At 34.6% G+C, this 23,872-nt stretch overlaps 1 protein-coding gene across 2 annotated transcripts in view; it reads left to right on the top strand.

The window, feature by feature from the left end:
• LOC115215414 (rho GTPase-activating protein 100F) overlaps nucleotides 1-21,755 on the top strand; it is a 289,874-nt gene extending 268,119 nt beyond the window's left edge. Inside the window, exon 5 of one of the 2 annotated variants that reach the window (XM_029784573.2) lies at nucleotides 21,208-21,755. In XM_029784573.2, the coding sequence (XP_029640433.2) occupies nucleotides 21,208-21,353 (146 nt within the window). In that variant the 3' untranslated portion in view covers nucleotides 21,354-21,755. The remainder of the gene's footprint in view (nucleotides 1-21,207) is intronic. The other variant, XM_036505957.1, reaches the window with a different exon arrangement.
• The last annotated feature ends 2,117 nt before the right edge of the window (nucleotides 21,756-23,872 follow it).

Below are 23,872 nucleotides of genomic sequence, written 5' to 3'. Positions count from 1 at the left end.
ATGGCATCCAGTTCAGTGATTGGTAAAGTTTTCAATACCAAAGTTTGATGCTAAGGATTTTCATATCTGTGAAATACTCATCTAATTTAATAAGCTGATAGTCCAGTTGATTGAGTAACTTGAGTACTCATCACCAAAACCAACAATGATCCATTTAATTTCATTGTATGTGTGTTCATTTTTGGTTTTAGCTTTTAAATTTCCTGCTAATGGAGAAAGAGCCAGTTTCTTCCTAGGAACAAGACTCTTTCATAAATTTGTGTTGTACATATATTCTCTTCTATTTTTGATAACTTGAAGTCTTCCTGTAAAGAAGAAGCTGGTTTCTAACAAAAATACAAATCTCCATCATTGGAATGTAGATAACAAAAACAATGCTACATTTTGAACGTGAAAAAGTTTTTGCATATTTTTTAATGTCATGCTTACTGATTGTATTTGCAACATGCATGTTAGCTGATTGATCTCTTTTTCTGAAAACCCCAGCTTTTGCAGATTGTCACTTAAACATTTACTAACAAAACCAAGTGCACCAATTATTATTGGTATAAATGTGAATTTTATAATCTGGGTTTAAAAGCTAATGTATGTATGCATGTAGTATACATCATCCATGCATGTATATTTTCATGTATATATAAGTATGTATGCACACAAATATGTATAATCATACATACCTGGCATTGCATATGTGTATCTTATTACTTGCTGAACTTCATGAACGTTTTATATATTTTACCAGTGTTTTTCACAATTTGTAGTTGTAAGGTTCTGATTCAGTATGTTCCTCCTGGTTTTGTGCATCCCAGCTTCTCAAGATTGGGACTGAGGCAGTTAATCATATTGCCAAATGCTCCAAAAATTATAGGTAGAAATCTTAAGTCATAGATCAGATGAAGTATCCCCAAATTTCTTATCAATCAGTATGGACATTCTCTTTGCCACTAACCCTTAACATTATAGGCATGTATACTGGGCAACTAATTTCATATTCATATACAAACATACATGTGTGTGTGTATATATATATATAAATATTCCCATGCTGGAATGGATTGGACAGTTTGACTGACGGCTGGCAAGTCAGAAGGCTGCAACAGGGCTCCAATCTGATCTGGAAATGTTTCCACATCTGGATACCATTCCTAACACCAACCACTCCGAGAGTGTAGTGGATGCTTTCTATGTGCAACCGGCACGAGGACAGACAGGCAGTTATGGCATCAGCCATGCTTGGATGGTGCTTTTTACATGCCACCAGCATGAGTGCTAATCAGGTGGTACTGTCATCAGCCACGACAACAACTTCCCTTGCCTCAGCAAGTCTTCACAAGCCCAATGATTGAAGGCTACTCTTAAATGGGCAGGTTATGCTGCACTGGCATAAGCCACAGGTACGGCTCACTTGGCTTGCCAGGTCTTCTTAAGCACAGCATATCTCCAAAGGTCTCAGTCACTTGTCATCGCCTTGGTGAGGCCGAACGTTCGAAGGTCATGCTTCAACACCTCATCCAAGGTCTTCCTGGGTCTGCCTCTTCAACAGGTTCCCTCTACTGCTAGGGTGTAACACTTTTTCACACAGCTGTCCTAATTCATACGCAACACATGACCATACAAATGCAGTTGTCTCTCTTGCACACCACATCTGATGTTTCTTATGTCCAACTTTTCTCTCAGGGCACTTACACTCTGTTGTGTATGCAAACTGGCATTACACATTCAGTGGAGCATACTAGCTCCATTTCTTTCAAGCCTACACATGTCATCAACACTCACAGTCCATGTTTCACTGCTGTGTTGCTTGGCTGTTCGCACACATACATCATACAGTCTACCTTTCAATCTAAGTGAGAGGCCCTTTGTTACCAGCAGAGATAGGAGCTCTCTGAACTTTGCCCTGGCTATTCTTATTCTAGCAGCTACACTCTCAGAGCAACCACTCCTGCTACTGACTTGGTCACCTAGGTAATGGAAGCTATCAACTACTTGTAGTTTTTCCCCCTATGTATATATAGTAGAGAAAAAATTCATTTAATTGTTGTTTGAACACTTCCACATGTACTCCTCATAGATCTGTGAGGCCTTTTGGAAATGTATTGAGAATCTTGGGTCCTTGAATCCCAAGCTGTTACAGTATTAGGTTCTTATTCTGGACAGAGATGGCAGAATCTTTTGTACAAAGCAATGGCATCCAATCCAGTGATTAGTAAAGCTTTCAATCACTCAACTATGAGTTCACTGCATCATATAGTTGACGAAACAGCTGTAAGCTAATAAAGTTCATAAGACTATCTTTTATTCCCTTGTCATTTCATTTTATTATTACAACTCTGTACTCGACTAACGCGTCATTCTAAAGCATATGTATATTGAGTTCTACACTAAGCTATTAGTCTTGCAATGCCTAAGTGAAATATATATATATATATATCCCTCTCTCTCTTTCGGAGAGGCACTGAGCAGCTATACGCACACATACACACACGGCAGTAACTTCCACCTACCGAATTCAATCACAAGGCTCCGGTCAGCTTGGGGCTATAGTGGAAGACACCTACCTGCCACGCAGTGGGACTGAACCCAAAACCATGTACCTAAGAAGCAAGCTCCCTAACCACACAGCCATGCCCGCACCTACATATATATATATATATATATATATATACATATATATATATATATATATAGAGAGAGAGAGAGAGAGAGAGAGAGAGAGAGAGAGCAGTTGTATACTGTCAACTTAATGTGACAGTCCCATGAATGGAATCACACTACTGCTATTTAGCCCTAGGAAGCAGTAACGCTTCCTGTCGGCCTTGACACATTTCCTATGTCCTTATGTTTACAAGGGGGAGATAAGCACCTCCAGACAGCTAAGCCTGCATTCAGAGACTAGTTTCTGATTTTTGCTCATCATCAATCTGGAGTAGCATGGCCTGCTAGTTGGAGATGCCCATCTAGCTCTTGTAAACATATAAGAATTCTAGTGAAATAAATCCACTAATTACATATATATATATATATATAAAATTAGAGAAAAAAACACCTTTTATCAATTCAAAATGAACAATTAAATTACACCATCTAGAAAATTACATATAATAGAAATATTAAATTTAAAATAACAATAAAATGTCAATGAATAAGTAAATTGCAAAAAAATGATAAAAACATATATAATTGGTAGATTAATGACACGTGTTTCGTGGCTATATTTGGATTTTATTCCCTCAAATAATAATTATATATATATATATATATATATATATATATAAATATGAACAACTCTCTGTTGATTCCCCAAGAAGCAAAATATATCTGTGTGTGTGTGTGTGTGTGTGTGGTGTGTGTGTGTTGAGATGAAGATAGTTATGGCTGATGTATGGGGTTACTCAGTGTTATATGTCTGAAACCCTGTGTAACCCCATAGACATATATATATATATATATATATATATATATATATATATATATATATATATATATATATATATATATATATGATTACATACATATATATATATATATGAACAACTCTCTGTTGATTCCCCAAGAAGCAATATATATCTGTGCATGTGTGTGTGTGTGTGTATCTTTAGATGAAGATAGTTATGGCTGATGTATGGGGTTACACAGTGTTACATTTCTGAAACCCTGGGTAACCCCATAGACAGGCCATAACTATCTTCATCTAAATACTCTACTACTCTATAACTTAGAGTTTGCTTCTCTTTCAGATTTATGATTTAATGACAATATATATATATATATATATACAAACCATGGACTCTCCCGTTGTTAGATGATGTATGGGGGTTTGGCGATTTCTTGCCGAACAACCACACATATGATTTATTCATATTAATCTCACACACACACACATTTGCCAAGCTCAGGTCCCCACTTGCCACTCACGCCTAAACTGACCTTTCTACTGCTTCAGGTTTTTCACAATGCTATGCTGGTTGTATACATGTGCATTTCAATATCTCTAATTTTCCTTCTCCATTCCATTCTCTCCATGTTTATCCTTTCTTTCGGATGAAGAGTCAATACTCAAAATGTTAAAAACATTTCCTTCTGTTGTTGTTTTCTTTTTCCTCCAATTTTCTCAACATCAAAATAATGCAACTCTCTGTTTTATTTTTACCTCATCTTTGGATCATATACAATATATATTTATGTATGTAAACAATATACATACACACACACAATATATATATATATATATATATATATATATATATATATATATATATATATATATATATATATATATATATATATATATGTATGTATGTATGTATATGAATATATATATATATATGAACAGAAATAATTCTGCTTTTAACTTCTTTTTTGTATCAGCCACTTTTTTAGAGTTTGTGTACCTTTGAAAAGCAAGCTGAATTCACAAACACGCAGTGTTTTCTGTATATCTATGACAACAATTTTTTCTCTTCATTCACCATGCTGTCATAAAATCATCATGCTGTTATACATTCAAATTTTCCTTATCTTGATAGCTGTTACAGTGTTTATTTCTCATAAGAGGAGTGTACTAATTGCTTATAGCTCACTCTTTTTGTTTGTTAATTTCTTTTTTATATTTAAGAAAAGTAATTATAGAAGTGCAAAGTAAATTTTGTTTCTTCAAATATCTGAAAACATTATGTTTATAGAATTAAATTTATATTTATTTAACTTTTCATATTTATTTTATTTTGTATATCTATAAACAGACTGTTTCTACATGTTTGTGCTTCTTCAGTATACAAAAACAGACAATCAGTTCACTATTATATCTTTTAAAGAGTATAATCAAAATTTTATCTCCGTTCAATATCAGGTATAGAAGGACAAGATCAGAGATCAAAGAGAAAGAGTCATAGATTTTTGGTGTCTTTTTTTTTTTTGTCATTTTTTTAGAATTAGGGATAGATTGTGAGAAAAGGGAGATAAGAGCAATATTGAAATCACAATTCTTCAACTGCTAAGACCAGGGGGATCTACTGAAGCTTGAATTCAGGTGCTATGGAAATAATCTCCTCTAAGTGGCTTCTTTTCTTGTTTTTCTTTTTCGGTTTTTTTTTTGGGTTTTTTTTTTCGTATAAGCCATTGTGTGATGGTTGCATGCCTCCTAAAGGCGAATTCAATGCAGACATACACATGTGATATTTTTCCATGTAGATTTATGACTATCACCATACTTTCAAATTTCCCTCATATCATGGCTGTTTCATTAATTAATTCTTGCAAGAGTGATTGGTTATTGTTTACTTGTTTCAGTCATTGGACTGTGACCATGCTGGGGCACCACCTTGAAAGGGGTCTTTTAGTCTAACAAACTGATCCTTGTTCTTATTCTGTCAGTCTCTTTTGCCAAACTGCAAAGTTATGGGGATGCAAATTAACCAACACCAATTGTCAAGCAGACAAACACAAACAAACACACACAAACATACATATATATGATGAGCTGGTTTCTGTTTCTGTCTATTAAATCCATTCACAAGTTTTGGTCAGCCCAGGGCTACAGCAGAAGACACTTCTCCAAGGTAGCTCATAGTGGGACTGAACCCAAGATCACACAACTGGGAAGAAAACTTCTTACCCACCCAGCCACACCTTCACCTGGTGTAAAGTGAAGATAATACATTCCTTTTTTTAAAAAAAAAAAAAAAAAAAAAATTTAAAAGAGAGAAACAAGAAATGAAGAAGTGAAAAAGTATGCATTTTTCCCTCAAGAAACTCAAACGGTTAAATCATGCAATTATATAAAGTATAAAAAAATTAATTGTATATACTCTTTACTCTCTTTTACTTATACATATATATATATACATACATATATATGACAGGCTTCTTTCAGTTTCTGTCTATCAAATCCACTCACAAGGCTTTGGTTGGCCCGAGGCTATAGTAGAAGACACTTGCCCAAGGTGCCACACAGTGGGACTGAACCCAGAACCATGTGGTTGGTAAGCAAGCTACTTACCACACAGCCAATTCAGAAACATATATCAGTGCATCACAAGCAGAATAAAATTCAAATTATGCATTAGAAGCAGCTCTATAATAAAAACTTACTATAATATACTTAAAATAGACGCAAGTGTGGGCGTGTGGTAAAAAGTTTGCTTACCAACCACATGGTTCTGGGTTCAGTTCCACTGCATAACGCTCTGAGCAAGTGTCTTCTACCATAGTCTCAGGCCAACCAAAGCTTTGTGAGTGGATTTAGTAGACAGAAACTGAAAGAAGTTCAATGTGTGTGTGTATGTATGCCCATGTGTGTGTGTACTTATGGCTGTGTTTGTCTCCCACCACTACTTGATAACCAGTGTTGGTGTGTTTATGTCCCCATATCTTAGCAATTCAACAAAAGAGGCTGATAAAATGAGTACCAGGCTTTAAAAAACAAAATCAGGTATTGGGGTCGATTTGTTTGACAAAAGAAATTGCTCAAAATAATGCTCCAGCATGGCCGCGGTCGAATAACTGTAACAAGTAAAGAATAAAAAAAAAAGAATAAAAGAATATATATTTCTTAATACGTATATAAAAGGATTTATCTCAGACATAAAATGTAGCGTCTGGTTTTTCAATTACGTACACATATTAAGTATGTTATATCGATAAAGATTTTATATAATTGTACTTTTGTTTCTTACATTGATTCCCCTGCTTACACACACACACAAAATAAAAAAGAAATGGCTATCAAACTGGAAAATATGAGAATTAGAAGTACATGAATTATGAGAAATACGAGAATTAGAAGAGTTAGAAGTACACAAGTCTTTAGCTGAAGTATCGAGGAGAAACTCACTTAGATGCATTGTAGTTATAAAATATTATTGGTGTTTGTCATGAGAGAATCAATGATATTGTTAGTTACTTTTGTCAAAAGACTAACAACAAGAAAAAAAAAATCCACTGACATTAAATCTACATTAATCAGTTGTAGCTATGTGAACAGATGTACAAATGTGCGTGTGTGTGTGTGTGTGTGTGTGTGTGTGTAGGCACCAAAACTGACAATAAATTAAGACACACTTCTACAGCTGTGCAGAACACTAATAGATACACAAGATGATGGACACAAATAAATGAATGAATAAATAAATAAATGCAAATTAATATATACAAAAATGCATATGTACACCAAAATCAAGGGCAATGGATGTATATGTGTGTATATAAATATTTAGAACAGCAATAAATAGATTGAAAGAATTATAAATAGACTAGAATAAAGATATTGAGTAAAACAGATAATAATTTAAAAGAGAAATCAGGCCTTATGATATTACATCATTTAGTGTCCATTTTCCAAACTGGCATGGGTTCCATAGTCTGTTTTGGTTTGGTTTCTACAGCTGGATGCCTACCCTTCCTAACACCAACCACTTTACAGAGTGAACTCAGTATTTTTTATGTGCCATCAGCACCAGTGTTTTTTATGTGGCAGCAGAACCAGTGATATTTGTTGATTAAAAATTGTCACGTGGCCCTACCAGGTTTATTTTGATATTTTGGATGTTATAAAGGAAGATTGTTTGATGACATTTATTGGCAGAAGGCGTAAGATTCTTCAGGTAATAATTTCAAACAAGTCCTTCACTATATCATACTGTCATTTCACTCTGTACAAGAATGAATACCCAAAGCAATGAGCTATTTTCAGCAATTTGCAGATAGAACTAAACTCATAGATATAGTATGACAAACTACAAAGTTTTTACCCAAATATTATATATATATATTAGATGCAGGCATTGTTGTAAGAAACTTGCTTCCCAACCACATGGTTCTGGGTTCAGTCCTACTGCTTGCACCTTGGGCAAGTGTCTTCTACTGTAGTCTCAGGCCGACCAAAGCATTGTGAGTGGATATGGTAGACAGAAACTGAAAGAAGCCCGTCGTGTGTGTGTGTATCTGTCTGTCTGTCTTTGTGTCTGTGTTTGTCCTCCACTACCACTTCACAACCGGTGTTGGTGTCTTTACATCCCCATAAATTAGTGGTTCAGGAAAAGAGACTAATAGAATAAATACAAGCCTTTAAAAAAAATAATAAGTGCAGGGGTCAATTCGTTCAGCAAAAAATTCTTCGAGATGGTGCCCCAGCATGGCTGCAGTCTGATGGTTAAAACCAGTAAAAGATAAAAGATATGATAAGTAAGGGATAAAACTCAATGCCAGTTTGTTTGTGATATATTATAACAGGAAGGGTATATAATATTTTTGAAGAGGTATGTTCTTAGGACAACTGTGAAAGCTATAATGTTATGGGATTTAATATATTGATAGAAAATTATCTAATAAAATAAATTATTGTTTATTTTAAATGTTTTGTTTCATAATATGTAGAATTTTATTGAAGGAAATATTACTGGTGATGAAAAGAATAATAAAATATGTATTTAGTCAAGAATAATTGAAATGTGTCCATAAGAGTGTCAGGTTAATTTAGAAATGGTTATTGTAGTAGATGAAATGCTTCCTTGATTTAATCTACTGAGATATACAAGTGATGTATAAACCCATATGTGTTAGTGGCTAATATAAACTGGATCAATATTAAATCTAAAATTTAAATTGCAGATTGTAATAGGTTTTAGTACATTGATCACAGGAGCAAGAGAATATATTTGGCCATGTAAAAATGTTGTTAATGAAAATATTGAGTGTGCAGTACACAACACAATGTACAAGCATGTGTGCTACTATAAAAATTGTTAATATAATTTAAGTTAATATTTAATTTACAAGTGCCACTACATTTCAGTATACTGGCTAATTAAGTGAGGAGAGAGGGACATGTGTATGGCACAACAAAAAGAAAAAGTGTTATGTAGAATATCTAGTAAAAAGCTTAAAATGTATAATGCATAAAGGATCTGATAGCCATAGTATAAACAAAAGATTAGCTGGCATATTCTGATGATTAGTGCTTGACTATTACAGTTGGTCTCCTCTTGTTTGGGTAACTTGATGTTTTGAAGTGTATTAATGTGAACAAGATGAAATAAGTTTTAAATGGCAGAAAAATTATGTATGCAAAAAGAACTTCCAGAATCTTCATTGTCCATAGTTGGAAAACGATTTTGCTGTTAGTGTAAGACTTTATGAAGGGGTGAATCTCCCATGATTGTGTTAATATTTTATGATATATACTCTCAGATAAATTTCAAAAGTGATTTGCCATGCATTACTTGTTGTTGAAAGAGGTATAAGCATATTTATTCTCAGTTAAATACATATTTGAGCTCTAATTATGGAGGGAATGTATGGGAGGGATAGACCAGGAAAATACGGAATGAAGTAGTGAGAAAGGATCTTTAGACATTAGGCCTTACTGAGGAAATGATAAGGGACCAGGGGTTGTGGAAATTTGCTGTACTTGAGAAGACATGTCAAGCTAAGTAAAATCACTGTTGTCCATACATAGAGCTTTATCTTTTACAGGTGCTAGAGCCACATAAAATATACTTGTGTCAGTACTGTGTAAATGCCCTCATGCCAGTGGCATGTAAAAAGCACTCAGCACACTCTGAAAAGTGATTGGCATTAGAAAGGGCACCCAACCATAGAAAACATGCCACAACAGATAATTAGAGTCTAGACAGCTCCCTGGCTGGCCAGCACCTGTCAAACCATCCAACCCATGCCAGCATGGAAAACAGACATTAAATGATAATGATGATGATGGTTTGCTTTTCACCACCCTAACATTTCCTAAAATATTGTTCTTCCCATTATATAGCAAACCATTTAAAAATAAAACAACTCTCTAATCAACTTAATCTAATAAGTACGTTAACACACGAGCTTTCACAGTTACCTCTCCAAAGAACATACGCTAACTAAAATATGTCATCTTCTTCCCATTATATATTCTAAGCAGTCATTGAGTTTTATCAACTTAATTATGAATATATGTATATATATATATATATATATGTATGTATGTATGTATGTATGTATGTATGTATGTATGTATGTATGTATGTATGTATGTATGTATGTATGTATGTATGTATGTATGTATGTATGTATATGTAAATATATGTATATGTATGTATATGTATATGTATGTATGTATATATGTATATATATATGTATATATATATATATATATATGTATGTATATGTATATGTGTATATATATATATATATATATATATATATATATCATCATCATCATCATCATCATCATCGTTTAACGTCCGTTAAACGATGATGATGATGATGATATATATATATATATATATATATATATATATATATAAATAAATGAACAGAGGCTCATGGCTTAGTGGTTAGGGTGTTGGACTCATGATCACAAAATTGTGATTTCGATTCCTGGACCAGGTGATGTGCTGTGTTCTTGAGCAAAGCACTTCACTTCGCATTGCTCCAGTCCACTCATCTGGCAAAAATGAGTTTAGCCTGGAGGGGGATGGTTTCCACCAGATTTTCTTGCCTTAAATATGTTGCACAGTTGCAGTGTCCCAACAACCCTTAAGGGGTTAAGGGACTTGTCAGTTGCCAATGTATATATACTTTCATATTGTCAAGTAGTGTATTCCTGGTTATAGCATATAACTGGTGAGAAAGTTACCATTATCTCCGATTGCTGTCTACTGACTGAAAAGAGTAAAAGATATATGAATGTATATAAATATATTTTTGTGATTGTATGTATGTGTGTGTATATATATATATATATATATATATATATATATACACGTAACATATGGTATAAATATAAACAGGGCAAATTTTATCCATTTCTCTGCAGACTGAAAAAATGATGAACCACCTTAATAAATTTTCAAACCTTACTGCATTCTCATCAAAGGTGTCCACTTCATTTTGACAATCTCTAGAGAAGCAAGCAGCCAAACTTTATATATTCAACAAATGCAGCAGCTACTCTATGAAGGAGTCCCTAATTTGCATACCAAAAGTGTTTAACACTACATATATATACACACACGCATATATATGTATTATACACACACACATACACACGCACACACACACACACACATATATGTGTGTGTGTGTGTTTGTATGTTTGTGTCTCTTTGTCACCAGTTGTGAGTGTCATTGCCACACAAGCAGATGAAAGTCAGTGAAAGGAAAGGCATCCAGCTTTTGAAAATTTGTGTTTCAAAAAAACTCTCTCTGACCCATGCAAGTATGGAAAAGTAGATGCTAAAACAATGATTATGATATTGCATGACAAAGTCTGATTTCCTTTCTAAATTGTCTGGTTTACATTTAATCTCTTTATTCCAACCATTTATAATTCCAACAATCTACTTATTGCTCTGCTAAATATATACTCACACACGCACACACCTATATACACACATTGTCCTTGACTTTGAAATAAATGCACTTTACCGTGTATCAATTTGTATTTATTCATTTATAAACGTTCGTGTGTGTGTGTGTGTGTGTGTGTGTGTGTGTCTGTGTGTCTGTGTCTGTGTATGTGTGTGCTTCTATTTGTGCACTATGTGGCCTTCGGACTGCATTCAATAACTTTCTTGGCTCATACTTCTATTTTGTACATCTCTTCACACAGATATAATTGATTAAATTTGCATACATTTAACAGAAAATATCTGTTGCACTTTTGGTCTTCCTATTGAACAATACTACTGGTTCTCTAAAGATAGATATTTATAATTTATACCTACAATATTTCTAATTCTCTAATTTCAAATTTCAGTGTTATAATTTTCAAATTAGTCACTAAAACTTTAGCCTAAACAAATTACAACCCTTTCGTATTGCAGTATTAGGAATAAGGAACCTAAATTAATATCCAATTAATTTTTTAAAATTTATCATTTACATATTCTTAAAATGATTCGCACAATCCTTTATATCACACCTTATAAAATAGATAACCTTGTCTTCCTCACACAGTTTCTCCACAGCCTTCTGCCCATGTGCACACACAAACACAGCCCTGGATTAACCATTAAGCACAATAAGTACATGCTTAGAGCATCAAGGGAAGTTGGGCACTACAGAAATAGTGAATGGTTTATGGTACAAAAGAAATCACTTTAAACTTGCTAAAATGATGTTTGAAATGGTTTTTATGACTGGAAATATAATTTCAAAATGTTCATGGTATCATAGTGAGGATCTGATCAAAGACTTTGCAATTAATAAAAAAAGTAGGAGAAAACTCTTAAACATTATTTTCCACCTTACTTTTAGCTTTGTTTCATTTTGAAAAATAATTTATTTTATGGCTTATTATAATTTATATTTTGAATTACACATCTATGGGAGCACCAAAATCTCCTATGTGTTTAGGGCCTCTATGTGTCTTAATCTGGCCCTGCACATACACAAGCATACACTCATAAGATACATGCATCACTTATCTATATAAAATGACTATGGTATTTTAAGGTAATGGATTAGTAGAATCATTACAACACCAGAAAAAAAAATACCTTACAGTATTTTATCTTGAGTTCAAATCCTGTTGAGATCAGTTTTGCCTTTCATTCCTCCAGGGTCAGCAAAATAAAAGTATCAGTAAAGTACTGATTCATTGGTATCAACTAATCCCCTTTCCTCAAAAACTGCTGGTATTGTGTCTAAATCGGAAACAATAAGGCTACTAAGGTTTACTTATGTGTACATAAAAGAAACTTAATGCAAAACATCACACTTTAAGTCAGCCATGGACAACATGTAGCCCACCTGCAGCCTGCAAGCTACCTTGAATTTTATAGTAGTGCAGCCTGCCAAAGGACAAACCATGTCTCATGCACTTCTTGAAAAAAGATTGCCCATGACTGGTCTAAGCTAAAGAGTAGCTTTATACTTGATTATAAAGGAAAAAATAAGAGGATATATCATATTACTGATTTTTAGATGCAATAGCTAGGACTGCATTACATTTAATGTGGCTTTGTACTCATGTATCAGCAGGTACTTCATCTGTTATGATGTCAAGGGTTTCAGTTGACCCAATCAATGGAACAGCTTGCTCATGAAGTTAATGTGCAAGTGGCATATTAATGTGCAGGGAGATTCAGCTTGACACAGAATGTGACAAGGCCAACCCTTTGAGTTACTGGCACAACACACTTTTGCCAGCTGAGTGGAGTGAAACAATTTGAAATAAAGTGTCTTCCTCAAGGACACAACACACCACTGGCTTTTTAGATTGGTAAAGTCTATTGTTACCTGATCCATTGAAATATAGAGTAGCTCTGTTAACAATATTTCAAGTTGTAGTAGAATTATGGTGTCTTTGAGCCCTAAGCTTTCGGATAAATCAGGTGAGGAAAGTGAAGTTTTCCCTGCTCCTAGATCTCAACAATTATGTATATTACTTGTAGTATTCCTTGAAGTTCATTAGCAGTAAGTCCTATGTAATAAATCTTGATATTCTCAGATGGTATAACTAATACCTATATACCATCCCTTTGGAAAGGCAAGTCCTTGTGAGCAAATAGGAAAATTGATTATAATGATTGCAAGATGACTGTTTGGGTGTGAGCTGAATGTTTCGAGTAATAGATTTTCATAGAAGTAATATTATCTAGACAAAAGTAACTAACTTTAACATTGTGTGCATTAAAGTTCTTATGATATTAGTATGATTTTAGGAAATATATGTGGCCATATGTATACTATAATCATTATCATTTTACATGGGATTTTTTTTCCCATAGATAAATTGGTTGCATAGGTCTCAGCGTTTCACCATCTGTCACAGTCCTCAATTATCTGACACACAGCAACAGTTAGAATCAATTTAATTATTTATTCCACCACACCCTCCAAAATCTGTGGCTTTGTTAACATGGTTTATCTAGGTGATTGGCGGAATCATTAGAGCATATGATAAGTGATTTATAGCATTTATTCTGAGTCTTTGCTCTGAGTTCAAATCCCACTAAGATCAACCTTGCCTTTTATCCTTCTGAGATAGACAGAAATAAAGCACCAGTCAAGTACTAGGATCCATTTTCCTCCTCCATCTCTCTCTCTCTCTCTCTCTCTCTCTCTCTCTATATATATATATATATATATATATATATATATATTATATATATATATCTTAAACAGCTATCTCTATCTGACAATTACCATTCAAATGCTAGTCTCAAGCTTGAGTAAATGAGTGAAGTTGAGCTATGGACTAGGAATTTCTGGTCACAAGTGGTCCAAAGAAACAGGGAAAAAACATCTGCAACCAAGAATCAGACATAAATAGAACTGAAAGATTAGTGTACAGGTAACACAAGACAGACTAAGGGTTAAAAAATGTCTATGGGAGAAAACAATATTGGATGCTAAAGTTGGTAGATCATCCAATGATATATGCTGTGGTATTCACTTACATCATTTACATAACTAAATACTGTACTAAATACTTTATCTCTCGTTCTTCAGGTGTAAATAAAACAAGTACCAGAAACATACTGAGAGAATTCTGATTATATATATATATATATATAGAGAGAGAGAGAGAGAGGCACAGGTGCGAAGACTTAGAATAAATGCTATGTGGCAAGAAGCTTGCTTCCCAACCACATGGTTTCAGGTTCAGTCCCACTGCTTGGCACTTTGGGCAAGTGTCTTCTACTATATAAGTTAAGTTAAGTTAATTTTTTGGCTCAAAAAGCAAAAAGCAAGGTCATGTAGGGGAACATGGAGTTATGTACAGGGAGGGTGTTCATACAAAGAGTTCAGGCCATTTCTGGTCAAGAGAGTCTTTGAACCGGGCGGTCGTCGGCATCTTCACTATCTTGTCCGGCAGCTTACTATAGCTTTGAGTCAACCAAAAGCCTTGTGAGTGTATTTGGTAGAAGGAAACTGAAAGAAGCCTATTGTGTGTGTGTGTGTGTGTGCATGTCTTTGTATCTGTGTTTGGCCCCCACCACTACTTGACAAACAGTGTTGATGTGTTTATGTCCCTGTGACTGAGCAGTTCAACAGGCAAAAGAGACCAATGACCAACAGAATAAGTTCAAGCTTAAAACACAATAAGTACCGGGGTTGATACATTCAACTAAAACTTCTTCACAGTGTTGCCCCAGCATAACCACAGGCCACAGTCACATGACTAAAACAAATAAAAGATAAAAGAAACAATAAAACATATATACCTCTCCACAAAATTTTTGTGCTTCTGCTTCAATTGGATAACAACATCAAATCTTAGATTAAAAACCACTGATTTTATTGTGTTGTTATGGCTATTATTGTTATTGTATGGTTGTTATTGTATTACTGTTGTTATTGTTGTGTTGTGGTTGCTAATGTTGTATTGTTATTGTTGTATGGTTGTTATTGTGTTAGTGTTGTTACTATTATGGTTCTTATAATGTTGTTATTGTTGTTGTGTTATTGGTGTTGTTGTGTTATTGTTGTTGTGTTATTGTTGTTGTTGTCATACTGCTGTTGTTGTTGTTGTTATTGTTGTTGTTGCTAATGTATTGCTATTGTTTTGTTGTTGTTACATATACTGTTGTTGGTGTTCTTGTATTGTTATTTGGTTGTTATCTTATTGTTCCTATTGGTATTGTTATGTGGTTATGTTGTATTGTTATGTTGTTGTTGTTATTGTTGTTGTTGTTTTGTTGTTGTTGTTGTTGTTGTTGTTGGTGGTGGTGGTGGTGGTGTGGTGGTGGTGGTGGTGGTGATGGACTGCCAGATTCTTTGGAACCACAAAGAATTTAGGTTTAGTCCCTTTACATTCTAAGTTCAAATATCCTTCCAGCATACTTCATTTCCCATTACATTGGTAGGAGAAGGGGAAACAATAAAGACATACCAACAGTGGAATCAGTACATTTTGAATGAAGTCGTTTGTGATGTTTGTTCTGCATCAAATTACATGCACTCCCTTATCATTTGTCATCAGAGAAAAGTAGTGAAACAGCTATTTGGCTTGTTGGAAACTTGCAAACAATGACACAGTTGCTTACAAATTGCAATATATAATATGGAATAAGCCTTTTAATGGTGTGTCTTGAAGCAAATACAGCTATAAATAATCTTTTCTGCTATGAGCACAAAGCCTGTAATTTTGGGGGAAGGGGACTAGTTGATTACATCAACCTCAGCACACAGCTGATACTTATTTTATCAACCCTAAAAGGATGAAGGCAAAGTCAACCTTGGCAGAACTTGAATTTGGAACATGAAGATGGGCAAAATACTGCTGAGTATTTTGCCTGGCATGCTAAATGATTCTGCTAGCTCGCCACCTTATATACAGCTATAATTAATAGTTTCAAATTTTGGCACAGGCACAAGACCAACAAGTTCAAGGGAGGTGGATAAGTCTACTACATCCACTCCAGTATTCAACTGGTTCTTATTTTATCAATCCTGAAAGAAGGAAAAGCCAAGTTGATCTTGGCAGAATTTGAACTTAAAACTTAAAGACGAATGAAACGCTTTTAAGCATTTTGCCTGGCTAATGATTCTGCCAGCTCGTCACCTTACTTACAACTATAAATAATAACTTGTTATATCATCATCATCATCATCACCGTTTAGCGTCCGCTTTCCATGCAAGCATGGGTTGGATGGTTCAACTGGGGACTGGGAAGCCAGAAGGCTGCACCAGGCCCAGTCTGTTCTGGCAATGTTTCTACGGCTGGATGCCCTTCCTAACGCCAACCACTCCATGTGTGTAGTGGGTGCTTTTTATGTGCCACCAGCACAGGTGCCAGATGAGGCTGGCAAATGGCCACGATTGGATGGTGCTTTTTACATGCCACCGGCACGGGGGCCAGGCGAGGCTGGCAACGGCCACGAACAGATGGTGCTTTTTACGTGCCACCAGCACGAGGCCAGTCGGGGCGCCGCTGGCAACGGCCACGTTTGGATGGTTCTCTTATGTGCCACCAGCACTGGTATCACAGCTGCAATTTCCATTGATGTTGATCGATTTCGATTGTTATATATTGGGCAAAAACGCTTGGATTGAGGAAAGGCTGGATGTTGCCCACAGGACTTGACCCATGAATCTTCTGCAAACATGACTGATGTGCTTGTAGTATTTAGTTATGTTTTCTGATGTTCTGATTTTAAATCCTGCTAAGTTCAACCTTTTTTCTACCCCAGGATTTTTAACCTAATATATTTATTACAAGCTAATATTTATAGCTGTCAGAATTGTTAACACCCCAGGAAAAATGCGTAGTGGCAGCATCTCATCCGTCTTCTTGTTCTAAGCTCAATTCCGCTGAGGTCGACTTTGTTTTTCATCCTTTCAGGGTTGATAAAATAAGTATAAACAGGAGTGGCTGTGTAGTAAGTAACTAAGTGCAGGAGTGGTTGTGTGGTAAGTAGCTTACTTACCAACCGCATGGTTCCAGGTTCATTCCCACAGTGTGGTACCTTGGGCAAGTAACTTCTACTATAGCCTCAGGCCAACCAAAGCCTCGTGAGAGGATTTGGTAGACGGAAACTGAAAGAGGCCTGTTGTATATATGTATATATATATATGTATGTGTGTATATGTTTGTGTTTCTGTATTTGTCCCCCAACATTGCTTGACAACTGATGCAGGTGTGTTTACATCCCTGTAACTTAGCGGTTCGGCAAAAGAGAGCGATAGAATAAGTACTAGGCTTACAAAGAATAAGTCCTGGGGTCGATTTGCTCTACTAAAAGGTGGTGCTTCAGCATGGCTGCAGTCAAATGACTGAAACAAAAGAGTAAAAGAGAGAGTAATAATACTGAGATCGATGTAATCAACCTAGTCCCTTCCTTGAAATTGCTGGCCTTGTGCCAATATTTGAAATAAATATTTATAGCTGTTTTTGCTTTAAGATACACCATGAAATGACTTATTTACATATTTCTTGATGCTTCTGCATTTATATTCTGAATATAATATAAATTCGTTATTTGTGACAGAAGTATTAGTTCAAACTAGCATTCTGTATATCTTATTTAATGTTGATATACTGTAGAAAGTCATTAAACTGTGTTATTCATCTTGAGAAAGCTTCTCATACAGACTTATAGTGTTAAGAGAGACAGAATTATATCAATAGCAAACAATATGTGTCTAAAAGCAGCAGTGGAATTGCTAAACAGGTATTTCTGCATCTTTGAGTATCATCAGTAGCTGGTATCAACCACACGCTTAGACAATTTTCATGTTTACTGATATAGGAAATCAGTGATTAACAAATCACTGGGATCACAGATAGTTGGTTATCTGCAATATATCCATGTTAATCCTTTAGCATTCAGATTGCTCTGTCAAATGTAATGCTTAATCATTTGCATTGTTTTGAATTAATCAAGCATTATGTCATAGCTTTGAAATTTCTGTGATATGATTATTTTATGTTAACATTGAATGATTGGTGTGAGAGACTGGATCTGGCTGGTTTTAACATAAAGCTGGTAGAACATCTGAGTTGGATATGACTGGTTTAAGTGCTAAAGGGTTAAGATATAAAGAATACTATATAAAATAAGTGTTTAAGTCAGTTGAATTGACTCAAATTTTTCCTTCTCTTTCCTTCCCAAAATATATGCCTTTGCTATGAATCCAATGATATAAATCCTTATTTTGATTACTTTATTTATTTTTATTCTTGTTTTTTTTTTTTTTAGTCAACGGAAGTTCCAAAGACATTCAAAAGGTTAAATGGAGGGTGGGGAAGAAATTTTAAATTGGATGTAAAGTTTGAATGTTTACAACAGAATTGAACTCTGCTAAAAACATCCAAGAGCTGGGGAGTGGATAGCAAAATTGGAGAGCAAGAAACAAAACTATCTTGAACTTGAACTTGAATTACTGTATCTGCCAACATATAAATGTAACTTTCTCATAAATAATTACATATAAAAATGCTTACGCTGCAGCAGATGTTTTTCATCAATTTCCACTTTAAAATCACTTTCTCAAAATTTATGATGAAACATATTAAAACACTAATTGTTTTCCATAAAATATTATTGTAAAATAGGTGTGCTTTTTAGACAGGCTCACTTTTTATATGCTGGCAAATACAGAATTTAGTTATCTCCCTTTATACTGTGATTTCAGAATGGGGTAGGATGTTATTCAAGCACTGATGTTTGATTTAATTTCTAACTCTGTCTACCAAAATTGCATGGATTAGAGCCAATGTAAGAAATAATTACTATTAATGTTGTTGAGTTCAAACCCTTCAAGGTCAACTTTTCCTTTCATACTTTTAAAAGAGCAGTGAACTGGCAGAATCATAAGAACATTGGACAAATGGCTTGGGCTATTTAATTAAGGCAATCTACTTTCTGATTTTGAATCCCACCAAGGTCAACTATACTTTTCTTCCTTCTCAAGTTGGTAGAATTAAAATAAATTACTGGTCAAGTACAGGAGTTGATATACCATATTTGATGGCTTAAAAAAAAACAAACAGGAATATTATATCCCCCATCCGTGCCCATAACTACAATTTCAGGAATGTTTATTCAGGAAAAAAATGTTTATAGAGCATTAAAGCTTAAGGGAGGCCCATCTTTGCATATAGGACCCAGGGTAAGTTTTTAAAGACAAATTTTTGGAAAAACAGGCCATGGTACTAGTCCAGTGGTTTTCAACTATTTTTTTTTCTTTTTGTCTACGGATTCCTTTGGTTTCTATTTTATTCAAGTGGATCTTCATAACCATTCAATGTTTAAAAAAATCCTATAACAGTTTTATCAGGTACAGTAAGCTTACCATCATCAATTCATTGCAGGAAAAGTTCACTGTCATCAATTCACCATATTTTTTCATTTTCAATAAAATAGATTTTAACTATTAATGGTGAAATGCTATGAATATATTTTCTTGGTAAAATTTCCTTGCAGTGGACTTTCCTCATAGTGAACTTTCTTCATGGTGAATTGATGGCAGTGAACTTCCCCTGCGATAAATTGATGGTGGTGAACTTACTTGTAGTTCAGTTTTATAACTGAATATTATTAGGAATTGTATAAAATTAATTGCTAAAATATTTTGTGTGTTATAAAAGTATAACTTGTGGAGGCTTGTGGCCTAGTGGTTAGGGTGTTGGGCTCATTTTCATAAGATTGTGGTTTCAATTCCTGGGCTGGGCAATGCTTTGTGCTTTTGAGCAAAACACTTCCTTTCACGTTGCTCCAGTCCACTCAGCTGGCAAAAATGAGTAATCCTGCAGCAGACTGACATCCCATCCAGTAGGTAAATATATATATATATGCTGTGGAAACCGGAAAACTGGCCCTTATGAGTCCGTAGGACTCAACAAGGATGCTTATGCTTAGAAGTATAACCGATTTATTATCTGCTATCTTTTATCTCTTACTTGTTTCAGTCATTAGACTGTGGTCATGCTGCAGCACTACTTTGAAATTTTAGTTGAATAAATTGATCTCAGTATTTCTTTTGTAAGCCTGGTACTTATACTATCAGTCTCTTTTGCCAATATATGTAATCATTTACGTAATCATCCGCAAACTCGTCAGTGTGATCATCTTAGCAACTATAATTTGCAGGACTATACATGAGACGTCCGCATGAGATTGAATATGTATACAGTTCTACCATTTACAATTGGAGTCACTTTTCAAAAGCCTTCGTTCTGGTGCACCAAACTACCAGAAATATTTCTGCAGAAAATAATTCTCTGCAGTGAATTTTGCTGGTTAGAGAACATAGCTATTTAAATTTAAATATTTAAAATTTATATTTTAAATTTAAATTGATATATATATATATGCCTCTTAACAGAGAGGGATATATGTTTATATGACAGGCTTCTTTAAGTTTCCATCCATTGAATCTGCTTACAAAGCTTTGCTCAGTCCAAGGCTATAGTAGAAGACACTTTCCCAATGTGCCACACAGTGTGACTGAATCCAGAACCATGTGGTTGGAAAGCAAGCTTCTTACCACACAGCCATGCCTACACCTAGCTACAATGTGCCTAGACTTGCCTGTGCATTGAATTTTAACACCAAAATCTTATATGGATCCCCAAGTATCTCAGTTGAGAATCACTGCTAGATGCCATCAAATATGGTTATTGACTATTTTTTTCCCTCCAAATTTTTAGCATGATACCTATGTTAGAAACAATTATTGTTATTAATCCTACTGTTAAAGATATTATTTTTGTTATGATTATTCAATATTTCCTTTTTTATTCTTTTTTGTCTTTCTTCTAGTTTGTTCAACACCATCAACTGAAATGACTCCTCCTACTTTGGACTCGAGACCGTCACAGAAACCAACAACTTCAGAGGTACAAGCCCCCAATGAAGAAACTAGTAAGGAACACACAGATGCAGGCGGAGCTGACCCAAGCCTCTAGGAGACAGCTGAATGTAGAAATTTTCACCACAGCTCCGCCTTCCCCAACTATAGGAGAAAACGGTCTTACAACTTACATTAAAGAAGTGGGGGGGTGTTGTAGGAAGGTAGAAAAGCCTGAGGAATTGGAGTTGTGCCTCCCCTACTGCTGCTGCTGTTGCTGTTGCTGCTACAAATTATGGGTGTCGCTAGTAAACACAATACCACATGAAAGTACATGTATTTACTGCATCTATGTGCATGTGAGTCTATATACATGTACCTGTACATGTGTGTGTATATGTGTGTGAATATTAATTTGAGTTAATATGAGTGCCAAAAACTCAATACTCCCTACTTAAATTTTTCAAAATCTGTTCTATGATTCACAATCATATACTGCATATATATATATATATATATATATATATAATATACACATACATATAAATATAGACACACGTGCGCAGATGTGCATATACATACATAAAGATAAATAAATTGAGAGAGAGAGAAAGAGAAGATATAACTATATATATATATATATAAATATATATATATAATTACATACACACACGCGCACACACATACGCCCATACATACACACATATACTCGTGTGTGTGTGTGTGAATGTATACATGTATGCATGTAGTGTGTGTGTGAGTAATCGTATGTGCTTGTATCACTGATGATATTTATACATGTGTATTAATATATTTGTGTGTGTGTGTGTGTGTATATATATATATATATGAATATGTGACTGTGTAATCTCTTAATACGTAGTGCATATTATTAATGTATATATACATGTGTGTGTGTGTTTGTATATATGTATGAATGTCTGTCGTGTTTATTTTGGTTACTTGTTCTTTAGTTGGTTTTAAACCACTGCAGTTTTCACCTCACATTGTCACAGCTCCACTATGTATGTATTTATGTATGCATGTATATAACAATGTATGTAATCTTAATATCAGTAGATATGTGATACAGATTTAGGACATGTCTCTTAAAACATGTCAATAGATATGTAAGGCAGCCAAACTGGCAGAATCATTAGCATGCCAGCCAGACAAAATGCTTAGTGGCAATTTCATTTATCTTTATGTTCTGAGTTCAAATTCTGCCGAGGTTGACTTTGCTTTTCATCCTTTTGGAGTCAATAAAATAAGTACCAGTTAAGCACTGGGATCGATGTAATTGATTTAACACCTTTTCCAAAATTGTTGGCCTTGTCCTGGAATTTAAAATTAATATCAGTAGGTATATTCCTTTAACTTTCCATCTTCCTCCTCTTTCTCCATCTTGTACTGGTTTTTCGTTTCTTTTATTGAAATATATTTTACCTCTATTAACCCTTTGTGAGCAAGGTTTCCTGTTTCGTTTGTTTCTGTAGGGGAGGGGGAGGGAGATATGTTTGTCGTAACTGATAACAAGATTGCAAGCTTAGATATTATATTTTTGTTTTATAAGTTTTATGGAAAATAAAGTAAGATCCCTTGTAATGTTTCAAATATTAAAAAAAAAAGAACATTTCATTGTATTTATAAATATATATCTACATATGCATACATGTGTAAGGTGGGGAGAAAAAGAGAGAAATAGAGAGAAAGAGCATGAGTATGTATAGTTGTTTGTGCATTTGTGTTTGCGCACGCTTGTGTGCATATTTGATCAAACACATGCACACGAGTATGTGAGTGTTCGAGTGTGTGCTTCATTGTACAAGTAAGTGTGTATGTGATACAGATTTGGGACATGTCTCTTAAAACATGTCAGATATGTTCTCACCCTTTTTGAGAACTCAAACCATTACATCTGCAAGAGATTCCAATCTGGGCCTCATAAATTAGAAACATTCATTTCAATGCAGCAGTTGTTTTCTGACCACAGAAATCTATTTTTGTTGTGGTTTCAAAGCAGAATATCATTTGATTAATATGATTCAGGAGCATAAAGCCATATGATTCTTATTCTGTCTATAATAAGGAAAGAGTAAGGAATTTTCAGAAAGAAATGGTTACTTTCTACATTAAGCATGCAGAGATATAATGGATTCTCCATCAGGTTTAGCAAATGAGCACCCAATTATTCTATCAACTGATTAATTATTCTATCAACTAATTACCTACTCATTAAATTAATGTATAAGGGGCATGTATTCCACAGACATGCATGTCATTAATGTAATACTCAAGACAGAGTTAGTATGATGCAATTTGAGACAAGGCCGGACTTTTAAATTACAGATATAGTCCATCCAATGGGCTTCCATATAGTTTCTGTAGGCCCAATTTCACTTACAGGGTTTGGGTTAACTCTAAAATATGGTAAAAGACACTTTCTCAAGATACCATGCAGTGGGATTGAAAAGTGAGCTTCTTAAGTCCTTAGCCATGCCTACATCTAAGGATTTTGAATACACACCCACACACACACACACACACACACACACACACATACAAAACTCTCTTCATGGGAAATATTCAAATACTGATCCCCGGAAAGTGTTTAAAGACACTACACACACACACACA

The sequence above is a fragment of the Octopus sinensis genome, linkage group LG9, assembly GCF_006345805.1.
Source record: "Octopus sinensis linkage group LG9, ASM634580v1, whole genome shotgun sequence".
Taxonomy (NCBI): Eukaryota; Metazoa; Mollusca; class Cephalopoda; order Octopoda; family Octopodidae; genus Octopus; species Octopus sinensis.
This window is presented reverse-complemented; position numbering and strand designations above follow the sequence as displayed.